Source organism: Anguilla rostrata, unplaced genomic scaffold (genome assembly GCF_018555375.3).
Source record: "Anguilla rostrata isolate EN2019 unplaced genomic scaffold, ASM1855537v3 scaf0994, whole genome shotgun sequence".
Classification (NCBI taxonomy): domain Eukaryota; kingdom Metazoa; phylum Chordata; class Actinopteri; order Anguilliformes; family Anguillidae; genus Anguilla; species Anguilla rostrata.
Window position 1 is genome coordinate 55,887 of NW_026986348.1, and position 25,476 is coordinate 81,362.

General features: G+C 40.0%; 2 protein-coding genes across 2 annotated transcripts in view; both read right to left on the minus strand.

The window, feature by feature from the left end:
• LOC135246957 (uncharacterized) overlaps positions 1 to 23,932 on the minus strand; it is a 51,682-nt gene extending 27,750 nt beyond the window's left edge. Inside the window, 6 exon segments of the mRNA XM_064320235.1 lie at positions 115 to 819; positions 15,164 to 15,874; positions 18,880 to 19,389; positions 19,392 to 19,589; positions 20,538 to 20,598; positions 21,681 to 23,932. Coding sequence (XP_064176305.1) covers positions 115 to 819; positions 15,164 to 15,874; positions 18,880 to 19,389; positions 19,392 to 19,589; positions 20,538 to 20,598 — 2,185 coding nt within the window. The 5' untranslated portion in view covers positions 21,681 to 23,932.
• The window catches only part of LOC135246961 (uncharacterized), a 37,121-nt gene continuing 24,062 nt past the window's right edge, over positions 12,418 to 25,476 (minus strand). Inside the window, exon 8 of the mRNA XM_064320239.1 lies at positions 12,418 to 12,620. The gene's annotated coding sequence lies outside the window, so the exon portion shown is untranslated. The remainder of the gene's footprint in view (positions 12,621 to 25,476) is intronic.

Consider the following 25,476-nt stretch of genomic DNA (forward strand, 5'->3'; position numbering starts at 1 on the left):
TTAATTGGTAAAACACACCTCAGTGGAAAATGATTGATTGCAGTTTTGATGAATCTTAATAGCCCACTTTAATCCATCTAAAAGTAATCTCAATTAATGAAAAAAAAAACAAACCGTCAAAATGTGTTCTGACAGTCTGTTTCTGAACCGTCATTATCGTTTGTTTCACTCGTTCTTCCACTGCTCTCCTCTTCTCTTCCACCTGCTGTAAGAGCATTCCGTCTATTTCATAGTGAGAGCCTCCATGTCCTGCCATCATCTTCTCTATCTTCTCCAGCAGCTCTGTGACCTGAGTCCCATCTGCCCTGTTCTTATTGTTGAGAACGTGATACCTGTTCCCACATTTCTCTATGAGCTCTTGGAGGGCCCTCCCTTCAGTCTCAATGTGCTGCTCAATGGTTGTGTCTCCCAGCCAGTCTCCCCTGGTGAACAGCACTATAGTGTGTCTCCAGACTCTGCCACTAAGAAGCTCCAGATGTTCCACCACTGATCTTCTGAATGTATCTCTGAACGCTGAGCTCACATCAATGACCAGGAAGAGAGCGCAGGGTCCCGGGGGACACAGAGACACACTGCGCACAATCTCCTGTTTATCCAGCTCTGCAGTGTCCTTCACAGAATTATTCATCCACCAGCCTGGTGTGTCGACCACAGTGACCTGTCTCCCAGCTACGTCACCCTGTCTCTTCACACACTGTGCAGTTCTTACTCCAGACTCAAACTCCTCTCTGCCCAGGATGGTGTTTCCTGCTGAACTCTTCCCACTCTCATCCCCCCCCAGCAGCACAATCCTCAGCTCTGAGAGACGGTGCTCCTCCCCTGTCAGAGAGAAAGAGAACAATTTATTCCTCATCATGAGAGCAACAGACATTCAGCTCTGAGATGAGGTGCTCTCTGTAAGTTTGGAGTAGAGAGTATTAATAATGAAATTATATTTATTACTGAGAACATAAGTAAGGTGGGACGTGGTTTAAATCTATAGCAGCTAAATTCTGCAGGACAGTTTTTTTTATTGCAACGTATTGTCTCATTGAGATCAATACATTTAATAACCTCACATGTGAAATAAGTCTTCATATTAGATATCTTAGATTCATATAACAATAAAGATGGAATACTTAATGTTCAAACAGATGACATTTAAAAGCCATAGAAATCTGCTAAATTGGACAATGTGCTATGGGGCTGATGGATGGCAGATTGTTTTATAAATTGTGAATACCCATTATTTGATTGGTGTTCTCTTATAAAAAAATGATATCAAGTTTTCTACAATATTAAAATGTACATATTGGATTCTCAAAGCAACCACTCACACTTCAGTATGCAGCACAATGGAAAGTCAGGGGAAAATAAGGACAGGTACAGACGATTGATAAATTATAGGAAAAAACTAGTGTAACTTAATAAGGTTTGAGGCCACCACGAGCCACCAGAACAGCTTCAATGCACCTTGGCATAGATCTTTGGAAGTCTTTGGAACTCTACTGTAGGGATGGGACACCATTCTTTTTAAAGAAATTCCCTCTTTTGGTGTTTATATTATTATAATAGAGCATAATAGAGCCACGGGACCCCCTCACTGTAGTGGTCAAGCATTGAGGCCTGTATCATTCTCTTGGTGTATGCCACACATACATTTGCCCACTTGTTGAGAATGTGGTGAAGTATGACTTATCTGACCACATCTCTGTAGACCAACGCTTATGGTTTTTGTACCACTGAATTCTGAATGTGCATTCGTCTTTGTAATGAGGGATTTTTGCTCTACAACCCCACAATAATATCCCTCTCTATGGGACAATCTGTTCTTGTAGACAGTCTGTTCATGTCCTGCATTGACATTCTCAGTCACCTGAGGAAGAGTTGCTCTTATGTTTTTCCTCACATATCGCACTAATGCACAAGCGTCACTGTCATCCCAGTGTGCTTTTGACCACAATTTTCAACCCCATTCACTGCTGTCTTTCCCATTGATCTACATGCAGATGTCACTTTAGCTACTGTTCCTTTTGAAACACTAGCCAGTTGAGCAGTGTTTGTGACTGAAGCTCCTGTCATCCGGGCCCAACCCTCTTTCAAAGTCACTAAGATCTTTTACCTCCTGCAATCTTGATCCAAAATCCAGGTCAACTCGGCCTACTCAGCATTTTTATACATTCCTCAGAGCATGATAGAATATTAATTGCTTAATTGCATCATGCAGTACATCTGTACGGAAGCATCTGCATTCATTATGTTTCTCCATTCATTTATTCAGTTTTTTTCCTTTAATTTGTCACCCATCTGTATATTCATCTCTATGGAGAAACACATTTCATTGATAACACACACCTCAATGGAAAATGATTGAACACAGATAGGATTAATCTTAAAATTCCACTGTAATTCATCTAAATGCAATTTCAATTAATAGAAAAACCCTCAAAATGTGATCTGATTGTTTGTCTCAGTTTATTAACCCTCATCATCCTCTGTTTGACTTCACCTTCCACTGCCCAATTTTCCGAACCGAGTGGTTGTCTTGGCGCCACACAACACACTCCTGAAGTGTATACGTGCTGTGATTGGTCGCAGTAATGTGGGCATAAGCGAAAGGATGTCTTAAAATCTGATTGGCTGGTCTGCACATGTTCGCAATTTTTTTCCAATTCGTCCTGGGAGAATTGTCCAAAAAATCCACAAATAAAAGCAAGCCACAGGCGATTACAAATGTAAACAGGCTGCATTTATTTGTGGACCAGCCACGTTTATTTAAAGATCACCTGAATTTAATATCAGGTGATCAGCTACATTTATTTGTATACCCATTACATTTTTAAATTTATTTTAGAGACAATAATAAACCCATGAAGAAAATTTTTAAAATCTTTTTCTACACAGAAAGGAGAAACTCACCATGATGAGAGGTCACAACACCAGCTGCCATGTCAGCCCCTCTCTTTGTCCAGTTTCCTCTGCAAAATAAAATATTTTAATGGCATTTTAATGAAATCATTATCAGTTTTTGTTTAGTACGCTTATTCTTCTTCTGTTGATTTTTTGTTAAAATATTTTCACACACAAAGTGTGCCACATTTGCACATCAGGTGTTTCTCCATCTTTTAGTTCTTGCTGGGATCGTTCACTTTCTTGGGCCATTTTTTCAGTTTTTTTGCATGTTTTCAATAGCCACAGACAGACTTTATGTTAAGACATTTTACATATTTAGAGAAGCTTTTGATGATGAGTATTCGAGGCATCAGGGGTTTGTGGTTTAAATGAAGAAAATACACTTCAAAATGAAACTGAACTCTTTTGTACAGCCTTCCGTGATCAATGTTTTTTCTTTGTATCTTTTTTCCTGCCAAGGTAAGTCAAACAGGTTTGACTGCCTTTTTGTAAAAATATGTTTGACCAAATTTTTTTGAACTTTGAAAGTCAACATTTAATGTAATAATAAGAGATGAAACTAGCCCCACCCTTTTCTAACATGAAAACATCACATTGAAGGTGCTTACTTTATACTCATTTTACATTATGGTAAGGGATAGAGTTGATTAAATATCGTGTCTTGCTTTGAGACATTATGAAATATTGTATCTTGCTTTGAGACAATAATGTAGTCTGAGTGGTTCAAGTGAGAACATTGAGAGGTATAAACTAGTCATGAATATTTATATATTAGGCATACAATCTATCAGTGTAAATCCAAAGTATGCATTAATACATAAATACATACATACATACATACATGCATGCATGCACTGCATGACAAAAGCAGCCCGGTGGCCAATCAAAACCAAGCCATTGGCTGATAAAACCTACCCAAAAACCAGCTCAGTATCAGAAGTCAAAATATATCCCTGCTAAACCCTATGCACTACTTTTTCCAACAGCATTACTATCATTGCCAAATCTATTGTAACATTTACCAACTAATATTTTTATTGTAGCAGGGCTAAAAACATGTGCAGTTTTCACTAATAGTTATTTCACCAATTATCTTAATGAATAAATATTCATAAATAAATTAATTCATTATCATAAATAAAGTATAGCTCACTGATAGTGTCAAACATTCAATGATGTACAAATGACATTGTTGCTGTGCTGTCTGTCTCTTGCAGTTACTGCAATTACATTCTTATTTCTGCTGACATACCATATTCGTCCTGTTAATTCACTACTTCAATCACACACTCACAGCACATGTGTGTGCAAATAGGCTATGTACAGTGGTTGAATTAAAAAATTATTTCCACTTACCTGTCCGATGTGTAGTTGAGGTTGATCGTCTTTCAGCTGATGATATAAATAATGATAGCTTCGATTTTGTTTGTTTAAACTCTTTGCCGACGTTGTGGGAGTGGTGCATTTTGGTTCCAGTAGAGCAGGTTTGTCAGAATGCGGATGGGAAAAAAATAACCTTACAGGCAGTCTAACTGTGTTTGTGCCAGCTCGTTCGGAGCATGCCTTATGATCATGTGTATGTACTGACCTGGAGTCAGGTTAGGATTTAGAGTAATTAGGACTTGATTTTACAATCCCTTCAGCTGATTGGTTCTTACTCGTAGGGTGCGGGGTGGAGGGACAGATGGCTTACAGGGTCCATACTTTTTCACTGTAAGAAGGAAAGATCTGTTCAAATCAAATGGACTTTGCCTTTTCATCTGAAATTTGTCAGACACAGTAAGCGAACATAGGCTACTTAAAAAAGAAAAATGCTAATGTCTTATAGGGTGGCACGGTGGTGCAGCGGGTAGCACTATCACCTCACAGCAAGAATCTCAGCTTGGGCCTTTATGAGTGGAGTTTGCATGTTCTCATCGTGTCGGTGTGGGTTTCCTCCGGGTGCTCCGATTTCCTCTGACAGTCCAAAAACATGCAAGTAGGCTGATTGGAGACTCTAAATTACCCATGGAGGGAGTGAATGTTGCGTGAATAGATTCAGTAAGCTTGCTTCATGTTTATCTGTGAAGGAGAAAGATACATTCCTAGTGTCAACCCACCCTTTTAAGATAATGCCAATCATGTTTCTACTATAGCCTGAAAATGGCCGGGGTTGCAGTTCTGGCAGCCACCCAATCAGTAAGTGGGAACACATTTCCCTGCATTTGTCAGGCTATGATGTCATAGGAAACAAAGCATAAACATAATGCAGGTTTACAAGAATGTTCCCAAGCAACATATATTTTTGTAAAACTTCCTTATGCCATACCATCAATATGATGCAGTGTAACATTGCAGAAATATAATGAGAATATTACAGAATCCAAAATGGCAGACATCTACTGACTAATAATAATAATAATAATAATAATAATAATAATAAAATACATTCTCTTAAAAGGTGGCAAAAGTTATTGGTGGTTTTAATATCCTGACATATATTAAGTATAGAAGCAGTATATTTGACAACACATCTTCTCCTAAACAATCATCATTTATATAAGGTTAGCTGGGCCTCGCTCTGGATAAGAGCGTCTGCTAAATGCCTATAATGTAATGTAATGTAGTGTGTGTTGGGAGGGGCTCAAATGCATTTATTTATTCTTCACACTCTGTTCTTTTAAGACAGCTTTTTGCACTGGGGCATTTAGCAGCCTGTCCACCATGTCCAAACATGACCGATACTATGTGTGGTAAGTACTTACATTTGTGCAGATTTAGGCCAGTTGTTTAAAGCTTCATATGATCTTCAGACGAAACTCTGAGGAGGGTTTAGTGCAAAAGACTGCAAGGGTAATGAAGATGGTGTTTAAAATACTTATTCAAATTCTCTTAAGTCCTTGACTAAATCACAAATCAAATCGAATAACCCTGTGGAAATTAGTGTACAGCAGCCATGCTGGAATAAAGAGTTAACTATACCTTTAATTAGAAACAATTTTTTTTCAAAAAATTTTCTGCACCAATTTACGCTGTTTTTGAGTTTCACCCTCTCCCCCAAACTTGTGCTCAGTGCTGGTATTGAAGCTTGAATACAAACCTCATTTAGCCAAAGTTTCATTAAAAAAAGCCTGACAAACCTGCTTAAAGGACAGCATGGTATAAGTGTATCACACCCAAGTGCTCTGACATTCTGGCATAATGCTGATGATGAGGGTAAATGAAGGTTTCAATTCAGGGCCAAAAATATTATTAGAATATCTTTATTAATATTTTCAAGCCATGATGCTAGGTCTCATACAACCAAACATAAGTTAAGGCTCCTTTTCACTTCAGGAAAACAGCCCTGACTCTGTGCTAGCTCTATAGGCCTAGTTGCATTTTGCAGTTATTTCACTGAAACTGCAGGTTTTTAAAGGTACTTCAGTTATTTTCTTAAAACAAAATTTAAAAAAAATGGTTCCAACAAGGAAAGCAATAAAAAACACAAGAGCACTATATTAGGCATGTGAAAGTGTGTGAAAAGTGCTATTATGAGTCCATTTTACCGTATGGAGAGCCCTATATACGCCTCCACATGAAAGGCAGTGGGATTGTGCTGGCAGTACGCAGTATGCAGGTCTCATTCGATCATATCTCAAAACCTTTTACCCAAAACCACAACAGTGTTTGAGTTGCGTATTTATATAATTATAGGTGATTTAGATATTTATATAGTATCATGTGACATACACATACTTTTACTGAACATTAATTTCTTGTTGCAAATACTTGCCACTTTGGTGAGTCGTGTGGTGTGGTCCATAGGAGGGTTTATGTAAGGAGGGCTATCCACTCTCCTTTATGAAAGAAATTATATAAATAGGCCTATGTTAATGTAATGGTGGAGGTGGCGGTGAACCCAAGAGAAGAGAAAGGCTGCAGGAGAATTGGAATTGAGTTGCAAAAAATAACAGGGACTTTAATGAGTCAAATCAGGATGTGAGCATACAAAAAAACCAAGAGGGCTCAGAACAAAAAAACCAAACACTGGAGACTATGTACAACACTCAAAGAGCACCTGATCAGAGGCCAACACACAGCGTAGCAGGCACGAAGGCTCAAGACTCAATAAGGAGCAAAGAAACTAGGCAGAATAAATGGTGTAACTAATTAGATCTTGAATTGCAAACAGCTGAACACATAATGACATAATCAGCATTCATGATGACTATGTTGCCCTCTGGCGACCAGCAGGAGGGGGTGCAGCTTGGATCCTCACAGTTAAATACACTAATGTGCCAAGGTTTTTCATTCCCATTAAAGAGATTAAATCTTTGTGTTTTATAATTTCTTATTACCTTGCAGACCGGCTGTGACAGTCCAATGTAGAATCAGTGCCAGGCTGCTGCACACCATGAAAGGAAGTCCATTTCAGAATCACAGCCAGCTTAATGATCCAGTTGAACTCGGTCTGAGCGAACTCATTCAGTTTAATGATCCAGTTGAACTCGGTCTGAGTGAACTCATTCAGTTTAATGATCCAGTTGAACTCGGTCTGAGTGAACTCATTCAGTTTTTAATGGGAAATCATCAGGCAAACAAAAGCAGGAAGATATTCTGTATCACTTATGGTGGCAAATCCAATTAAGCTCGATTTCTGTTAGTTTCTTTATCAATGCCGCTTAGGTCCATGTGAACAGTTGAACTTAATTTCTAACGCGTCCCGCAATCCCAAATCCAGTAACTCAGTTCCTTTAACATAATCCACAATTAGCAAGTTACTCTCAACTCCATAGGTAATGATGCAAGGTAATTTATTTTCCCAAAAACAACACAGGTTTTCATCCAGGAGGAAAAAACTTTTTTTGGTTGTAGTTAAGGTATGTTAAGGTCACATTATGGTAAGTTACTTTACGTTATGTTACATTACATTACAGTTAGACCTGGGTCAAATACATATTTAAAGTATTTTATTTACTATAAAATACTTATTTAGAAATTATTTGAAATTCAGCATTTACAAATACTGAGTTTTTAAATTACAAAATGCATGTGAATTATTTGAAAATAATTTCACAACATGAGGCCAGTGGTGTAACATGCTCAATTTTACCAATACTTGAAAAGCACTGGATATGCAAGAACCAATCAGCTCTGAAAGTTGAGCATTTTGTCTAATTAGAGGACAGTATTTTGATGAGAACACATCAAGTGACTGCTGACGGCCCCAGCCCAATTGTACCGATTTCCATTGTTAATTGGTAGTGAATATGCATGGATGAATTCGATTTTGTCAGTGTCTAACCTCAGGGAAAATGGCGACACAGGATTGTCAAGCATCAAAAGAGTGGATGTGTTTGTATGGAGAGTGGATGTGTTTGTGTGGAGAGTGGATGTGTTTGCGTGGAGAGTGGATGTGTTTGCATGGAGAGTGGATGCGTTTGTGTGGAGAGTGGATGTGTTTGATTGCTGTCTTCTGATAGGCCCTCAAGGTGTTTACGTGAGTCAGGACTTATGACTCACAAGTTTTTCATTTTCAAATCAGACATTGCAAGAGCCAAAGAAAAAATTCTTTGCATTTTGTGATATTAATCATCAGTTCCCACACCTTAACAAAAAATAAGAAAGTTGGACAAATTACAATTAATATGTAAAAAAAAGGTTCAGGAGCATGGTTTGTGTACCGGTTGAAACCTTTTGGCAAATTCATTCTCCTGCTATAACCATCATAAATAAATGTTCAACTTTATAGGCATCGGAGCCAGCAATTTTATACTCCAGATTATTGCTTTATCGTGTTCACATAAGGGTCATAAAGCACGCACAGCTACTGCACTTTAGCCCTTGAGTTGGCATTAAATTCACTAAAAAAACTCTACTTTTCCTGTTTCATGACTTATTGTAGAAAGCCTCATTGTAAAAAAAAAAAGCACAAAACAGTCAACACAGTAATGGTATCTTGCAATTATGCCCAAACATGGAACATGCTGCATGCTACTGATGTGGACATAGAGCCAGTGATCTGCCACTTGTGTTAAAAGCTAAAAGATTAAAGGCTGTTCAGCGGGAGCTTCATACTGATGGAAATCATGTCTTTTCTTCCTTTCTTTTCAAGAGGCTACTGACACCACCTCATGTGAGGCATGCAGCCTGTATCATAATGACAGCGTGAGCATAGCAAGTGACCTGTGGTCACAATATTTTAATGGATTTTTTTTACATTCCACGTATCATTTTCACATGTATTGAACGGCAGATTAATTCAGTCTGAAACATACACAATTAATTTTATCGCTTGAAATGCAAAATAGAACAGATATCTCTGGAAAATTGAATGATGACAGTTTGTGCTATTTGTATGAGTAACTAATTTAAAAATATATATTTTTGCATTATACTGAAACATACTTGCCTTTTCTTTATTCAAAGAGTAACGGTATCTATTTGATATGTATGCAATTATTTTATTATTTGGTTGTGTGCGTAAGGTAGGATGTCTGGATGGCTGGATACTTACCAGCTTCAGAGATATGCAGCAGAGCAATATGCTGCTAAAGACACCGGGAACGTTACCTGTACGTTACAGATATTCTACACCACACCTGTCCAAAAATCGACACTACAAGGAAAAGTTTTATTTAAAGCAAATAAATAAAAAAATGTAGTATCAACAAATCAGTACAAATAAAGATAAAATGGCCAGAGTACAATAGGTTTTAAGCTTGGTATATTTTCCTGAAAAATCTGTTATTAAATTGCAAATGCACAATGAAAGATCCTGTCACATTAGTCTTGTGCATATTTCATATGTAGATTAATTCACTCACTTTAAAGTTCAGTAAGGTATCAAGGAATTTCATAATTGGCTTTGTGTTCCTGTGAACACCGTGGTTTCCCCCAGGTGGAGGCGCTGCACCGCCACAGAATTCATGAGCACCTCCGAAAACATCAGAGACAAATCAATAACACCTCTGACTCAGGCCTCCATAATCTTACATTGAACCGTTATAAATGTGGTGCGATTGAACAAGACCGGCTTTGGGTTTGTAAAACCATGTTTTCACCAGGCTAGGTGTTGGCTATACTAACGTTTTCTTAAGCTTATATTTGCTTTACCAAAACTCACTCATCGCCACCCATATGCATTTCATGAAGGCAAATGTATTCCTTTTATTAAAAACTTACACCAGTTCACCACTCTGCCATTTCTACTAACTATATTTCTTCACTTGGCTACCGTACAAAACCTTCTTATCAGCAAACGCCACGTTTCTACATTCATGTTACCTCGCCCTGTTCTCTATCTAGCCACATACAAACAATTACTACGTATGTACGTTCTGCAACTCCCCATTAAAACATTACATTTAAAATCAAGACTCACGCATAATCATAACTACTACTGAACACACACACATTACTTAACCCTCTGCTTTAATAATCAATGCTTTATACAGACTGTTATATATACCGTTTGATAAGGAAACTAAGCTCGCTCATGGTCACTTCATTTACTTCGCACTATAGTCTGTGATCATGTTAAACTTCACCTACATGCCCATTCTGCTAAAAATATATTGTCTCAACTATGTAATTTTATAATTTCTCCTCATTTCCCTCACACTGTTGTTATTTTCTCATATGCAAAGCCTGCTGGAACATATGCGTCTGCTCCTATTCTTCACTATCAAGTTTTCCGGATCTAGCTTAGCAAAACAGCAAAGGGGATTCCTACCTGCAGATAAGCCTATCAAAATGCCTTATAAACCTTGCAAACACTAAAAGTGCATCTCCACGAAATAACAGACAACGGAGCAGGACAGAAGGGTACACAAGTTGCGACCTAGGGAGCTCTAATTCTACGGGCTTGCTGATTGTTTTGTCAATCAAGGCTCATTGGATGGCCGTCAAATCCGTCAGTACACACACTGGCCATATTTCACCTGCGTTTCTGATGCGTTTACACTTACGCTATCGCGCCCATCGCACTGTTTTACATATATAGCAAACCGAAACTGCTAAACGGTACACACTCATCAGACTGTACAAATTCACACAAGGATAGCCATAATCCACAACCGTTTCTTACAGGGTCACTTCGCATTTCTCACTCTCATAATAAAACGCTTTGCAAAAAGAAATGATATCTCATAAAAAACACGTTTTCAACGTATTCCAAAGCAATGCTACCCAATATTTCCTCAATTTTTTCAGGTCACTTGGCCCTGTGTTTTGTAATCTTACCATTTTACAATGTCATGCAAACTTTGTGTCAGATCAAAGTGTCAAATATTTCGAATTGCCTCATGGAACACATTGAAATTCATGTAGAAAACTGCTGGTCAGTAACTACAGGAAGCATATTTCTCCAGAAAACATATGTTTATACTTGTTTCTGAACTGAATTTGAGTAAATGTACAAATCATTGTATATTTGCTACGTACAATAAATACTGCATGTAAAATACATATTGTACATACATACATAGAGAACTTCTTTATCCCCATGGGGACATTTCCCTCGCAGCATGTTACATTCACATTTACGAACAGACATTTATACCAAGAAACATACAATCATTCACGCAACAGAAAGGCTGGGCACCGAAATACATACATACCAATACAAATTGGACATATAGACACCTATTCAATCAATCTTGACTGTGAGAAAACCATCCACACATATGTTTGGCCTGTCCATGTACTGCACTTATACACACAGGGCCAAGTGACTTGAAAGAATTGAGGAAATATTGGGTAGCATTGCTTTGGAATACATCTTATTTAATTTCGGTGAGGCAAGATAGCCTATATTGTTTGTAGTACCGTAAGTTGGCGTCATTTTGATATCAATACTTTTAATGGCAGGCCTGGATTTTGGCAGTCTGAATGAATGAATTATAGGAGGTGTATGTCTTGTATGTGTGAGTAACCTGGCATTTTTGTACGTTGAAAACGTGTATTCTATGAGATGAATTATACCACCTGAACACCAGAAGCATTGAGCTGAAGGAAAGAGCAGAGAATCGTGTCTCTCATCCTGTGTGTGCGCAAAATGAGCCACTGGGGAGAATGCTGCAGTAACCAGAGGAACCCAACAAGTATTATTCAGGTGACGTAGTGACAATAATCCCTGTCATCAGTGGATGACATCGGTATAGCCGAGGTTCAAACCTGCAACCCAGTGCCATTACACACTGAGTCAGACATAGAAATGATATATAAATTTGATCTTGTCTATGCCATGTATACTATGAAATTACACAGCTTGCAAATTCAATCTAGTTTTCAGTTGTATATTGGCAAGCCCACAGCCATTGGCATGGCTTTGATTGCATTGAATGAATCACAGAATATTTCATGTTTTTAAAGGCCTTTCAGTTACAACTGATCACAGACACAGATCTCTGTGAAATCTCTGAGTATGAAAGACAAGAAATTTTTATCAAAAACATTGAAAATCAAATGTATGGTTTTCGGAAAAAAGCATCAGATGAAGTAGTTACACAATCTACCACATGGGGCAGTGTAGAGCAGTGTTTAGTGTGGCGTGTCACCTACACTGTCCTCTTCCAGGGTCACCCTGTCAGGCTCCTCTGCTTCACTCACTACAGAACTCCGTGTTCCGTATCCAGATGATGCTGAACTCTGTGGGTTGCTCCTTTTTAGCCACCATGACACCTTCTTACTGGAAACCTCATGAGCAGATTGATAATCCCACACAGAGCTGCCTGCTTCAGAGGGGGCTGGAGTCCCTCCACTCACTGTAACACAAAACCACCAATGAGCTCTGTTACACTCAGATTCACATGCGTTGTATTCTGTTATATTTTTGTTATTTTCTGAAACTGCAGCATCATAACATTTTTGAGATCTTTCTAATTCAAGATAATCTAGGGTCATTATGTGAAACATTCACCTCTCTAGTGCAGCATGGGCTGATATTTCATTTGTACTTTATTTGCAATAATGTGTTAAATTGATCAAAATCTGTTTAATGTTCATATGTTTGTCCAGATGTCATTACAGCCTTTGTTTCTAAAGAAATATTTCAGTCTGGTGTTCATATATGTTGAGGTAAGGGTAGGCTGGCTGTATCGAATATTTTTTACAGTGAGAACGCTCAAGATGACTGCTGCAACATTTCTACTGATAACTACTTTTTCAGCGACTGTAGCTACCCTGCAAATGACCCATTTCTAAAATAATGTAGCACTATAGATCCTCTACAGACATAAAACAATTAGTACGTATGTAATTAAAACACTTTCATTTAAAAATATGACAAACAATTTCATTTATTTGTCATTCATGATAAAGGAAAAATGATTGAATCCATGCCTATGTAGTTCTTTCAGTGTGTTTGCTTGTATTTATAAGTCTGCATGTCTCTTCCATAGCCGAAATTTATGTGAATGACTATTATCACTTACTCATAACAAACACAGTCCAAAAAGAAATGATATCAGAAGAAAAACACATTTTCAACAAACAAAAATTTTCTCACATGTACAAAGAACAGAGGACCAAGTAACATGAAATAATTTAGGTAGCATTACTTTGGAAGAAAGCGTATTTAATTTGTGTGAGCAAAGATAGCCACTATAATTTATTGTAACAGCCTAATTCTGGCATCAATATTTTTAATGGCAGGCCTAGATTTTGAAAGTTTGAATTAATTACTTTAATTCAGTGCTATATACATGCAAGTAAGGTGACATTTTCATAAACTGAAAAGTGTTTTTCTTCAGATAAAACTTACAAGAAGGTGGAACATCCAAGCTGCTTCTCCTCTTTAATGGCAGTGTGGATCCCTCTTTCTTTGAGTCAACCACAATCTTTGACATTCTCTCTATCAGCTCCTCCTCCCTTCTGCTCCATTCCTCCTCAAACCTCTTCTGCTCATCCATTTTCAGTCCAAATAACTTTTGTTTTAACATAGAAAATAAGCCCTGTCTGTCTCTCTCCTCTACGGAGAATGGAACACCCCTGTTCCTGGCTACCATCTCCTCTATCTTCTCCAGCAGCTCTGTGACCTGAGTCCCATCAGCCCTGTTCTTATTGTTGAGAACATGATACCTGTTCCCACATTTCTCTATGAGCTGTTGGAGGGTCCTCCCTTCAGTCTCAATGCGCTGCTCAATGGTTGTGTCTCCCAGCCAGTCTCCCCAGGTGAACAGCACTATAGTGTGTCTCCAGACTCTCTCACTGAGAAGCTCCAGGTGTTCCACCACTGATCTTCTGTGTTCCTCTCTGAATGCTGACCTCACATTAATGACCAGAAAGAGAGCGCAGGTTTCCGGGGGACACAGAGACACACTGCGCACAATCTCCTGTTTATCCAGCTCTGCAGTGTCCTCCACAGAATATGTCACCCACCAGCCTGGTGTGTCGACCACAGTGACCTGTCTCCCAGCTACTTCACCCTGTCTCTTCACACACTGTGCAGTTCTTATTCCAGACTCAAACTCCTCTCTGCCCAGGATGGTGTTTCCTGCTGAACTCTTCCCACAACGTGTCCCCCCCAGCAGCACAATCCTCAGCTCTGAGAGACGGTGCTCCTCCCCTGTCAGAGAGAAAGAGAACAATTTACTCCTCATCAGGAGTGTAAGAGACATTCAGCTCTGAGATGAGCTGCTCTCTGTAACTTAGGAGAGAAGAGTATTAATAATGACATGATATTTATTACTGAGGACATATGAAAGGTGGGATTTCAGTTAAACCTAAATGAACTACTGCAAGTTGTGCATGAGACGTTTGCACATATCAATGTGATGTCTTAATGTGTTCAATGCATTTTAAAGCCCGAAATTTGGTAACACAATGTTTTTAATAATGTGATGGATGGGAATATCTCAAGAATTTCAAATAGCAGTCAGAAGCTCACAATTCATAGAGCATGTGTGCTTCTCTGCACCCTGTTTAATCAGGGTGGCTGCAGAAATAAGAATTGGATTATGAATGAAACTGGGCATTGCCAAGTGGGAGTAAAATGAAGAAAATGCAGTGAAAATTATGTATTAAACTGTTAGTACTACCTCTTCATTTTGCCTTTATTCATACAAAAATAAACAAAAATATTTCACATTTTTAGATGTACAAATTGGCCTCTTTAAGCACCCCTCACCTCAGTATGCAGCACAGGAGAAAGTCAGGAGAAAATAAAGACAGATATACACCTTTTTCTGGAGTAACACTTTTTGTGGTTAAAACTCGTCAATAGAAAATAAGTCAACACAGTGTGGATTAATGTTAAGAGACCACTATAATTGATCTAAAAGTAATTTCAATGAATGAAAATACCTACCCTCAAAAAGTGCTCTGAGAGTCTTTCTCTGTATCTGAACCTTCATAATCATCTGTTTCACTCGTTGTTCCACTACTCTCCTCTTCTTTTCTACCTCACGTAAGAGAATTCTATCTATTTCATAGAGAGAGCCTCCATGCCCTGCCATCATCTCCTCTATCTTCTCCAGCAGCTCTGTGACCTGAGTCCCATCAGCCCTGTTCTCATTGTTGAGAACATGATACCTGTTCCCACATTTCTCTATGAGCTCTTGGAGGGCCCTCCCTTGAGTCTCAATGTGCTGCTCAATGGTTGTGTCTCCCAGCCAGTCTCCCCTGGTGAACAGCACTATAGTGTGTCTCCAGACTCTCTCACTGAGAAGCTCCAGGTGTTCCACCGCTGATCTCTTCTTTGGATCTCTGAACACTTTGCTCACATTAATGACCAGGAAGAGAGCACAGGGTCCCGGGGGACACAGAGACACACTGCGCACAATCTCCTGTTTATCCAGCTCTGCAGTGTCATTCACAGAATAATCTATCCACCAGCCTGGTGTTTCAACCACAGTGACCTGTCTCCCAGCTACTTCACCCTGTCTCTTCACACACTGTGCAGTTCTTATTCCAGACTCAAACTCCTCTCTGCCCAGGATGGTGTTTCCTGCTGAACTCTTCCCACTCCGTCTCCCCCCCAGCAGCACAATCCTCAGCTCTGAGAGACGGTGCTCCTCCCCTGTCAGAGAGAAAGAGAACAATTTACTCCTCATCAGGAGTATTACAGACATTCAGCTCTGAGATGAGCTGCTCTCTGTATGTTTGGAGTGGAGAGTAATAATCAAGAAATAACATTAATTACTGAGGAAATATGAAAGGTAGGATGTGGGTTAAACTTCCATTGACAATTTTGTGCAAGAGACGTTTGCACATATCAATGTGATGTCTTAATGTGTTCAATGCATTTTACAGCCAGAAATTTGGTAACACAATGTTGTTAATAATGTGATGGATGGGAATATCTCAAGAATTTCAAATAGCAGCCAGAGGCTAACAATTCATAGAGCATGTGTGCTTCTCTGCACCCTGTTTAATCAGGGTGGCTGCAGAAATAAGACTGGATTATGAATAAAACTGGGCATTGCCAAATGGGAGAAAATGAAGAAAATGCAGTGAAAATTATATATTAAACTGAATCTACTATCTTTTCATTTGGCTCTCATTCATACAAAATAAAATAAAATATTTCACATTATTAAACGTAAAAATTGGCATATTTAAGCACCCACTCACACCTCAGTATGCAGCACAAGGGAAGGTTAGGAGAAAATAAAGACAGATATACACCTTTCTCTGGAGTAACACTTTTCATTGGTGAAAGAATTCAAAAAAATAATTATTCAACATAGCTATGATTAATGTTAATATTCCACTGTAATTCCTCTAAAAAAATAAATATTTGAAAAAACGTACGCTCAAATAATGCTCTGAGAGTTGTTCTTTGTTTCTGAACATTCATCCTCCTCTGTTTCACTCGTTCTTCCACTGCCCTCCTCTTCTCTACCACCACCTGTAAGAGCATTCTATCTACTTCATAGTGAGAGCCTCCATGCCCTGCCATCATCTCCTCTATCTTCTCCAGCAGCTCTGTGACCTGAGTCCCATCAGCCCTGTTCTTATTGTTGAGAACATGATACCTGTTCCCACATTTCTCTATGAGCTCTTGGAGGGCCCTCCCTTCAGTCTCAATGTGCTGCTCAATGGTTGTGTCTCCCAGCCAGTCTCCCCTGGTGAACAGCACTATAGTGTGTCTCCAGACTCTGTCACTGAGAAGCTCCAGGTGTTCCACCACTGATGTCCTGTATGTATCTCTGAATGCTGAGCTCACATTAATGACCAGGAAGAGAGCGCAGGGTCCCGGGGGACACAGAGACACACTGCGCACAATCTCCTGTTTATGCAGCTCTGCAGTGTCCTTCACAGAAGATGTCACCCACCAGCCTGGTGTGTCCACCACAGTGACCTGTCTCCCAGCTACTTCACCCTGTCTCTTCACACACTGTGCAGTTCTTACTCCAGACTCAAACTCCTCTCTGCCCAGGATGGTGTTTCCTGCTGAACTCTTCCCACTCAGTCTCCCCCCTAGCAGCACAATCCTCAGCTCTGAGAGACGGTGCTCCTCCCCTGTCAGAGAGAAAGAGAACAATTTACTCCTCATCAGGAGTGTAACAGACATTCAGCTCTGAGATGAGCTGCTGTCTGTAAGTTTGGAGTGGAGAGTATTAATAATGAAATTATATTCATCACCATGGGCATATGACAGGTGGGATTTGGGTTAAACCTTCATGAACAAAGTTGTCCATGGAACTTTTGCACATATCAACAGAATGTCTTAATTTAATCAAAGCATTTTGAAGCCTGAAATTTCACAACATAATGCTTTCAATAATGTGATGGGAATACATGAAGAATACAAAATAATCACACAAATTTTTAGCAAGAAGAACATTGCTAGATTTTTAAGTGCATTAGTGTCATGGGGCTGCTGGGTGACTCATCCTGCTAAGACACAGTTCCATAGTGTGGATGCACCCCACAGTCTGCTATCAAACTCTGACTGTGCAGCGCAGGCTGTGGCTGGCAGCTCCACAGGGCAGCATGTAATTGGCAGCAGCAGGGAGAGTTCAGTCAGCAGGATTTTCTATCTCATCCAACACTATGAACCGCCTCAGTTCCACTGAACGTCTGCAGCCTAAATGCGCTCATGAAATCAGCTCCTGCTACTCAACAACTGTGGAGGGGAGAGAAAATGACAGCTGACAGCCACACTTCAAAGGGAACGTGTGCTTCTCTGCACCCTGTTTAATCAAGGTGGCTGCAGTGATGACACTGGATTATGAATTACACTGGGAATTGCCAACAGGGAGAAAAATGAAAAAATGCAGGGAAAATGATTATATAAGGAATTATGACTGTGTCGCAGTCGGTCCGCCTGAGAGGCGGATTGGTCTCGGCTGCGCCGGCTGGTGGAGAGAGCACACGCACCTGGGCTGCGTTAGCTAATCAGCCCAGGTGCTTAAAGGTGTGCTGCTCTCCACAGTTTGGGGCCGAGACCGGGAGCTAACACAGAGAGCGCAGTTACGATTATTGTTTCGTTTTATTTTGAGCATTGGAAAGGAAGCATTCCTCAGCTGGGATGCTAGAGGAGCTGGACCTGGCCGGGAAGGCGGGTCGGCTGCAGAGCGGCGAACTGAAATAGTTGTTGCTCTGCTTTATTTTCTTTTGTCTTTGTTATTTTAGCTCGCTGTTTTAGTTCATTGTTTTTGCCCGGAACCCGTGAGGGGGAACGGTCTGTTTACGTTATTTCGTTTTTGTGTGTGTGCGCTCTCTCTCTCCATGTGACAGAAACGGTGTTCCTCGGCACTGCCGCATCTCTCTCCCCGGGGTGTCACACTGGCGTGGGACAGACTGCCTTCGATTTGGCACTCATTCATACAAAACTAAAATCAGGTATTCCACATCATCATATGTACAAAATGGCCTCTTTAAGCACTCACTCACACCTCAGTATGCAGCACAGGGGAAAGTCAGGATAAAGTAAACACAGATATACACCTTTCACTGGAGTAACTCTTTTCATTGGATAAACTCCTCAATAGAAAATAATTAAATGTAGCTATGATTAATGTAAATATTCTACTGTAATTCCTCTACAAGATAAGTCTATATATGAAAAATACTCACCCTCAAAAAGTGCTCTGAGAGTCTTTCTCTGCATCTGAACCTTCGACATCCTCTGTTTCACTCGCTGTTCCACTGCACTCCTCTTCTCTTCCACCTCCTGTAAGAGCATTCTATCTACTTCATAGTGAGAGCCTCCATGCCCTGCCATCATCTCCTCTATCTTCTCCAGCAGCTCTGGGACCTGAGTCCCATCAGCCCTGTTCTTATTGTTGAGAACATGATACCTGTTCCCACATTTCTCTATGAGCTCTTGGAGGGCCCTCCCTTCAGTCTCAATGCGCTGCTCAATGGTTGTGTCTCCCAGCCAGTCTCCCCTGGTGAACAGCACTATAGTGTGTCTCCAGACTCTCTCACTGAGAAGCTCCAGGTGTTCCACCACTGATCTCCTGTGTTTCTCTCTGAATGCTGAGCTCACATTAATGACCAGGAAGAGAGCGCAAGGTCCCGGGGGACACAGAGACACACTGCGCACAATCTCCTGTTTATCCAGCTCTGCAGTGTCCTTCACAGAATATTACTCCACCAGCCTGGTGTGTCGACCACAGTGACCTGTCTCCCAGCTACTTCACCCTGTCTCTTCACACACTGTGCAGTTCTTATTCCAGACTCAAACTCCTCTCTGCCCAGGATGGTGTTTCCTGCTGAACTCTTCCCACTCCATCTCCCCCCCAGCAGCACAATCCTCAGCTCTGAGAGACGGTGCTCCTCCCCTGTCAGAGAGAAAGAGAACAATTTACTCCTCATCAGGAGTGTAACAGACACTCAGCTCTGAGATGAGCTGCTCTCTTCAACTTAGGAGAGAAAAGTATTAATAATGAAATGATATTCATCACTATGGGCATATGTCAGGTGGGATTTGGGTTAAACCTTCATGAACAAAGTTGTGCATGGAACTTTTGCACATATCAACAGAATGTCTTAATTTAATCAAAGCGTTTTACAGCCTGAAATTTCACAACATAATGCTTTCAATAATGTGATGGGAATATCTGAAGAATGAAAAATAATCACACAAAATCTATAGCAAGAAGAACATTGCTATATTTTTAAGTGCATTAGTGTTATGGGGCTGCTGGGTGACTCATCCTGCTAAGACACTGTTCCATAGTGTGGATGCACCCCACAGTCTGCTATCAAACTCTGACTGTGCAGCGCAGGCTGTGGCTGGTAGCGCCACAGGGCAGCATGTAAATGGCAGCAGCAGGGAGAGTTCAGTCAGCAGGATTTTCTGTCTCATCCAACACTATGAACCGCCTCAGTTCCACTGAGCGTCTGCAGCCTAAACACGCTCATGAAATCAGCTCCTGCTACTCAACAACTGTGGAGGGGAGAGAAACTGGCAGCTGACAGCCACACTTCAAAGGGAACGTGTGCTTCTCTGCACCCTGTTTAATCAGGGTGGCTGCAGTGATGACACTGGATTATGAATTACACTGGGAATTGCCAACAGGGAGAAAAATGAAAAAATGCAGTGAAAATTATTATATAAGGAATTATGACTGTGTCGCAGTCGGTCCACCTGAGAGGCGGATTGGTCTCGGCTGCGCCGGCTGGTGGAGAGAGCACACGCACCTGGGCTGCGTTAGCTAATCAGCTAATCAAAAATAACAAGCAAAAACAATAAAAAATCATTTTCCTCACAGACAGATGAAACCTACCATGATGAGAGATCACACCACCAGCTGCCATATCAGTCCCTCTGTCTTGGTCCATTTTCATCTGTTTAATAGAATTATTTTCACTGAATTTTTATGAAATCATTGTCAGTTTTTATTCAGCATTTTTACCCATCTTCTGCTAATTTCGTGCTGAAACATTTTCACGCACAAATCGTGTGCCACATTATAACATCGGGCTTCTCTCCCTTTTTATTCAGTTTTTGCAGGAATTGTTCACTTCCTCTGTTAACTGCTTCAGCTTAGTGCATATTTTCAATTGAACGTTTTTTGTGCATAGTTAAGATATTTTACAAATTTTGATAACCTTCTGACTGGCCAGCTTTTCCATGGGCATTAGAGACATCAAAGGGTTTTGTGGTTAGAAATAACCATGAAAACTAAACTGAACTGTCCCTTCAAGTTCAATGTTCAATGTCTTATCTTTACACCTTTTTTCCCCACCCAAATAAGTCAAACAAGTTGGACAGCCATTTTGCAAAACTTTTAAAGCCAACATTTAATGTATTAAAACATATAGGCCTACTATATTTTTTTAAGTTCACGATAGTCAATTAAATCACAAAAGGGTGCCATATGGCTTCTAACAAATGTGGATTCTCACAGATAAAACTGCATAAAGTATTCAGTTTGCTAACAAAATTTTAATAGTCCATTACCAAATTCAAGAAGCCCACCTCTGAAAGTACATAGCCTACAGAAGCGCATTGCAACAACTGCAAAAACAATAAAAAATAGAAATGAACAAAATAGTATATTGTGATAATTTCTCACTAATTTGGGATCATGAAATTGTCATATTCATGAAAATATAATCTATATACCCAATACATTACAACTTGACAAACATTCTCTTAATACAAAATAATTCCATCATGCATGTTACGTGAAAAGATCATGCTAAAATATGGAAACTTTTATACCCAGCCTATACATTCTGGCACAAGCGATAGCGTTGATTGAGTTTTACTTTCTTATTTGTTTCTGTCATGATGCAGTAATGTCGACAGAGCATCGAGTGAAACATCGAGAGCTGTTGGCCAGGCATGAATATTTACATATACAATTTACGAATATGATTCCGTATATCTGAGAGCATGGTGAAAAGAAGAAATACAATTTTACCTGACTGACACAACTCCTGACTGTTCCCGCTCACATATTGAAGTCGTTTCCGTATAACCCTGTGTTCCAGATCGAGCAAAAGTGAAACTTCTATAGTAGGCTACAGAACATGGGTGAGTTCAGCGATGCTTATTGCTAATGTCGAAACCATTGAAACTGAGGGAAACGTCTGTTGGGAAAATCTCCGTAGCACCAAATGATTGCAAAGGTGGTAAATAATTTCCCATTGGTAAATGCAGTGTCGCAGTTTTCCTGTTGGCTAAGCGAGCGTTGATGGGTGAGAGTGAGGGTGAGGGGGAGGGGTGTGAACGAAGAGAGGAAAGGCCACCGAGTCTTGCACTTTCTTCAAACTGCGGTGCTTCCTGTAGAACAGAGACCGGGAAAAAGCTGGGAGAGTGGGAAACAGAGAACAATACAAGGAAATGCATGCAGGGTGGAACAAATGAAGAGAGCTGGAGCTCTGCATACTGCAGCACATATGTAGGTGCGCATGGATTGAATTTGGGGGGAGTGTTTAGTTTGTGTTGTAGTGATAGTAACTGGAGTAGTAGTAATAGTAGGTGTGTATGCGTGTGTGTATGTGCATGTCTGAGAGTGAGAGTGAGTGTGTGAGAACTGCGAGACATTTTACAGAGCACCTCTTTTTATATGTATTTAAAGCAAACCATTAAAATCGTTTCTGTATCAAGTCCTTTTTTGATGGAAGAAAAAGACACACAAGTGAAAGGATGGACTGTGGGTGTTTTGGTAAGGAACCATTGCTTTCAGGATCATCCCTGTCCTAACGTGTGTTCCAGGTTCTGCTGGCAACCTTGGACAGGGTTTGGGTGGCAACATCTCACTGAGGCGTGGGTGTGGCCGGGCAGGTTCGGGGCGGGGCAGTTTATTATAATACACTGTTATCATTTATGTGATTGGCAGGCCCCCTCACCCAGCTCATATATTTATATGCTCTCTATTCACACAGCCAGATATTTAATATATCAATTTGGGCTGATTGTTCAATGGTACGACTGCAGAGCCCAACCTGAGATATGAACTCACAACCTCACACGACCCGTTCCCTAATCATTATGCATCTGCCACCGGGAGTTTTTCCTTGCCACTATTGCTTTAGGCTTGTTCCTGTGGGCGTCTAGGCCAGGGTTGTCTGTGAAGCGTATTGTGACAATTTCTTTGAAATATGCTATACAAATAAAATTTGATTGATTTGATTGATTGTTTGAGCTCTGCATCCCATGGTGTAGTACAATACTGAAAGACATGATAAAATAAAGCATAATCAATATTTCATGAAACTTCTGTGAAGTAGAGACTAAATAAGGTTTGTAAATTTGGTGGATTGTATCTGAATATCCTGAAAGAATGTCAGACAGGCACCTCAAGCCTCACATCATCACTGTGTATCTAAGCACAAAAACTGAACCCTTTCATGATCCAAACATATTTCTATTGTTATTAATTACTGGACAGCCAGAACAAGCTTTGTGGAAACAGGCAGTTCACGCAGTGAGTTCATTTGCCCAACATGTCAGTATAGAATGAAAACACCATGCTTACTTACAGGCATAGATGTAATGGCATCTCTACATGAGTGAGATGAGTGAAATTGATCCGGTAGCATCAATTTAAACATAAAAGTGATAAAGTCATTCTGTCTGTCGTGCAGAAATAAGTCAGCCAGACAGGGGGGATATGAAATGGGTGATTAGGGTACAGTGTTCAAAAACAAAAAGCAAAATCCAAAATGAGAAATTTGTCTGTATGTAGTCTAGTGAGCAAAATAATAAAAACAAAAACAAGAATGAAGTGAGACCAGCCTGCTGTAGGTTGGCAGAACCTCTGTTATGCACTCTATGCACAAAAACATTTTTAAAAAGCGAAGAAAGGGAAACACTGAGCGATAATGAAAGAGAAACCCCCCTGAGCAATAATCTATGTCACACAAGAACACAATGTACAAGAGCACTGATAAACCGATCATAAAGCATTTGCAATGATTAAGTTGATGGCAATAAAACCTAAACAACCCAGCTAACGTTTACCATGGCCACTGCCCAGCACATCACTCTTAAAACTATTCACATTCACCACCCACCGGCTGACCTGGTCATGACATCACGACACAATGCTCAGGTCTGATACCAAAAACCACAGCAGTGTTTGAATTTTGTATTTATATAATTATAAGTGAATGAGTTATTTATATAGCATAGTGTGATATACACATACTATTACTAAGCATTACTTGTTTTCTTGTAAATACATGCCATTTTGGTGAGTCGTGTGGTGCGGTCCATAGGGGGTTTATGCAAGCAGGGCTATCCACTCTCCTTTACGAAAGAAATGCTATAAATAGGCCTATGTTAATGTAACGGTGGTGGTGGTAGTGAACTCAATAGCAGAGAAAGACAGCAGGAGAACTGGATTAAGTTGCAAAAAATAACAGATACTTCAATGAGTCACATCAGGATATGAGCATACAAAAAAAACCAAGAGGGCTCAAAACAAAAAACCAAAAACTTGATGTACAACGTTCAGAGAGCACCTGATCAGAGGCCAACACAGAGCAGCAGGCACGAAGGCTCAAGACTCGTTAAGGAACAAAGAAACTAGGCAGAATAAATGATGCAACTAATTAGATCTCGAATTACAAACAGCTGAACACATAATGACATAATCAGCATTCATGATGACTATGTCGCCCTCTGATGACCAGCAGGAGGGGGTGCAGCTTGGATCCTCACAGTTAAATACACTAATGGTGTCAAGGTTTTTCATTCCCATTAAAGAGAATACATTTCTGAGTTTTATTATTTATTATTACCTTGCAGACCGGCTGTGACAGTCCAATGTAGAATCAGTGCCAGGCTGCTGCACACCATGAAAGGAAGTCCATTTCAGAATCACTGCCAGCTTAATACCCAGTTGAACTCCGTCTGAGTAAACTCATTCAGTTTAATGATCCAGTTGAACTCAGTCTGAGCGAAGTGTTTGTGTGGATAATGGATTTGTTTGTGTGGAGAGTGGATGTGTTTGTGTGGAGAGTAGATGTGTTTGTGTGGAGAGTGGATGTGTTTGTGTAGATAATGGATGTGTTTGTGTGGAGAGTGGATGCACTTGTGTGGAGAGTGGATGTGTTTGTGTGGATAATGGATTTGTTTGTGTGGAGAGTGGATGTGTTTGTGTGGAGAATGGATGTGTTTGCGTGGAGAGTGGATGTGTTTGTGTGGAGAGTGGATGTGTTTGATTGCTGTATTCTGATAGGCCCTCAAGGTGTTTACATGAGACGGGACTTCTGACTCACAAGTTTTTAACTTTCAAATCAGACATTGCAAGAGCCAAAGAAAAAATCCATTGCATTTTGTGATATTAATCATCAGTTCCCACACCTTAACAAAAAATAAGAAAGTTGGACAAATTACATTTAATATGTAAAAAAAAAAGTTTCAGGAGCATGGTTTATGTACCGGTTGAAACCTTTTGGCAAATTCATTCTCCTGCTATAACCATCATAAATAAATGTTCAACTTTTAAGGCATCGGAGCCAACAATTTAATACGCCAGATTATTGCTTTATTGTGTTATCGTGTTCACATTAGGGTCATAAAGCACGCACAGCTACTGCACTTTAGCCCTTGAGTTGGCATTAAATTCACTTAAAAAACATACTTCTCCTGTTTCATGGCTTATTGTAGAAAGCCTCCTTGTACAGAAGTTTTTGAATATTATAATACTTATATGCTTATATAGTATATTTAGGCCTAAGACTTAAAACATTTGGTTGTGTGTGTAA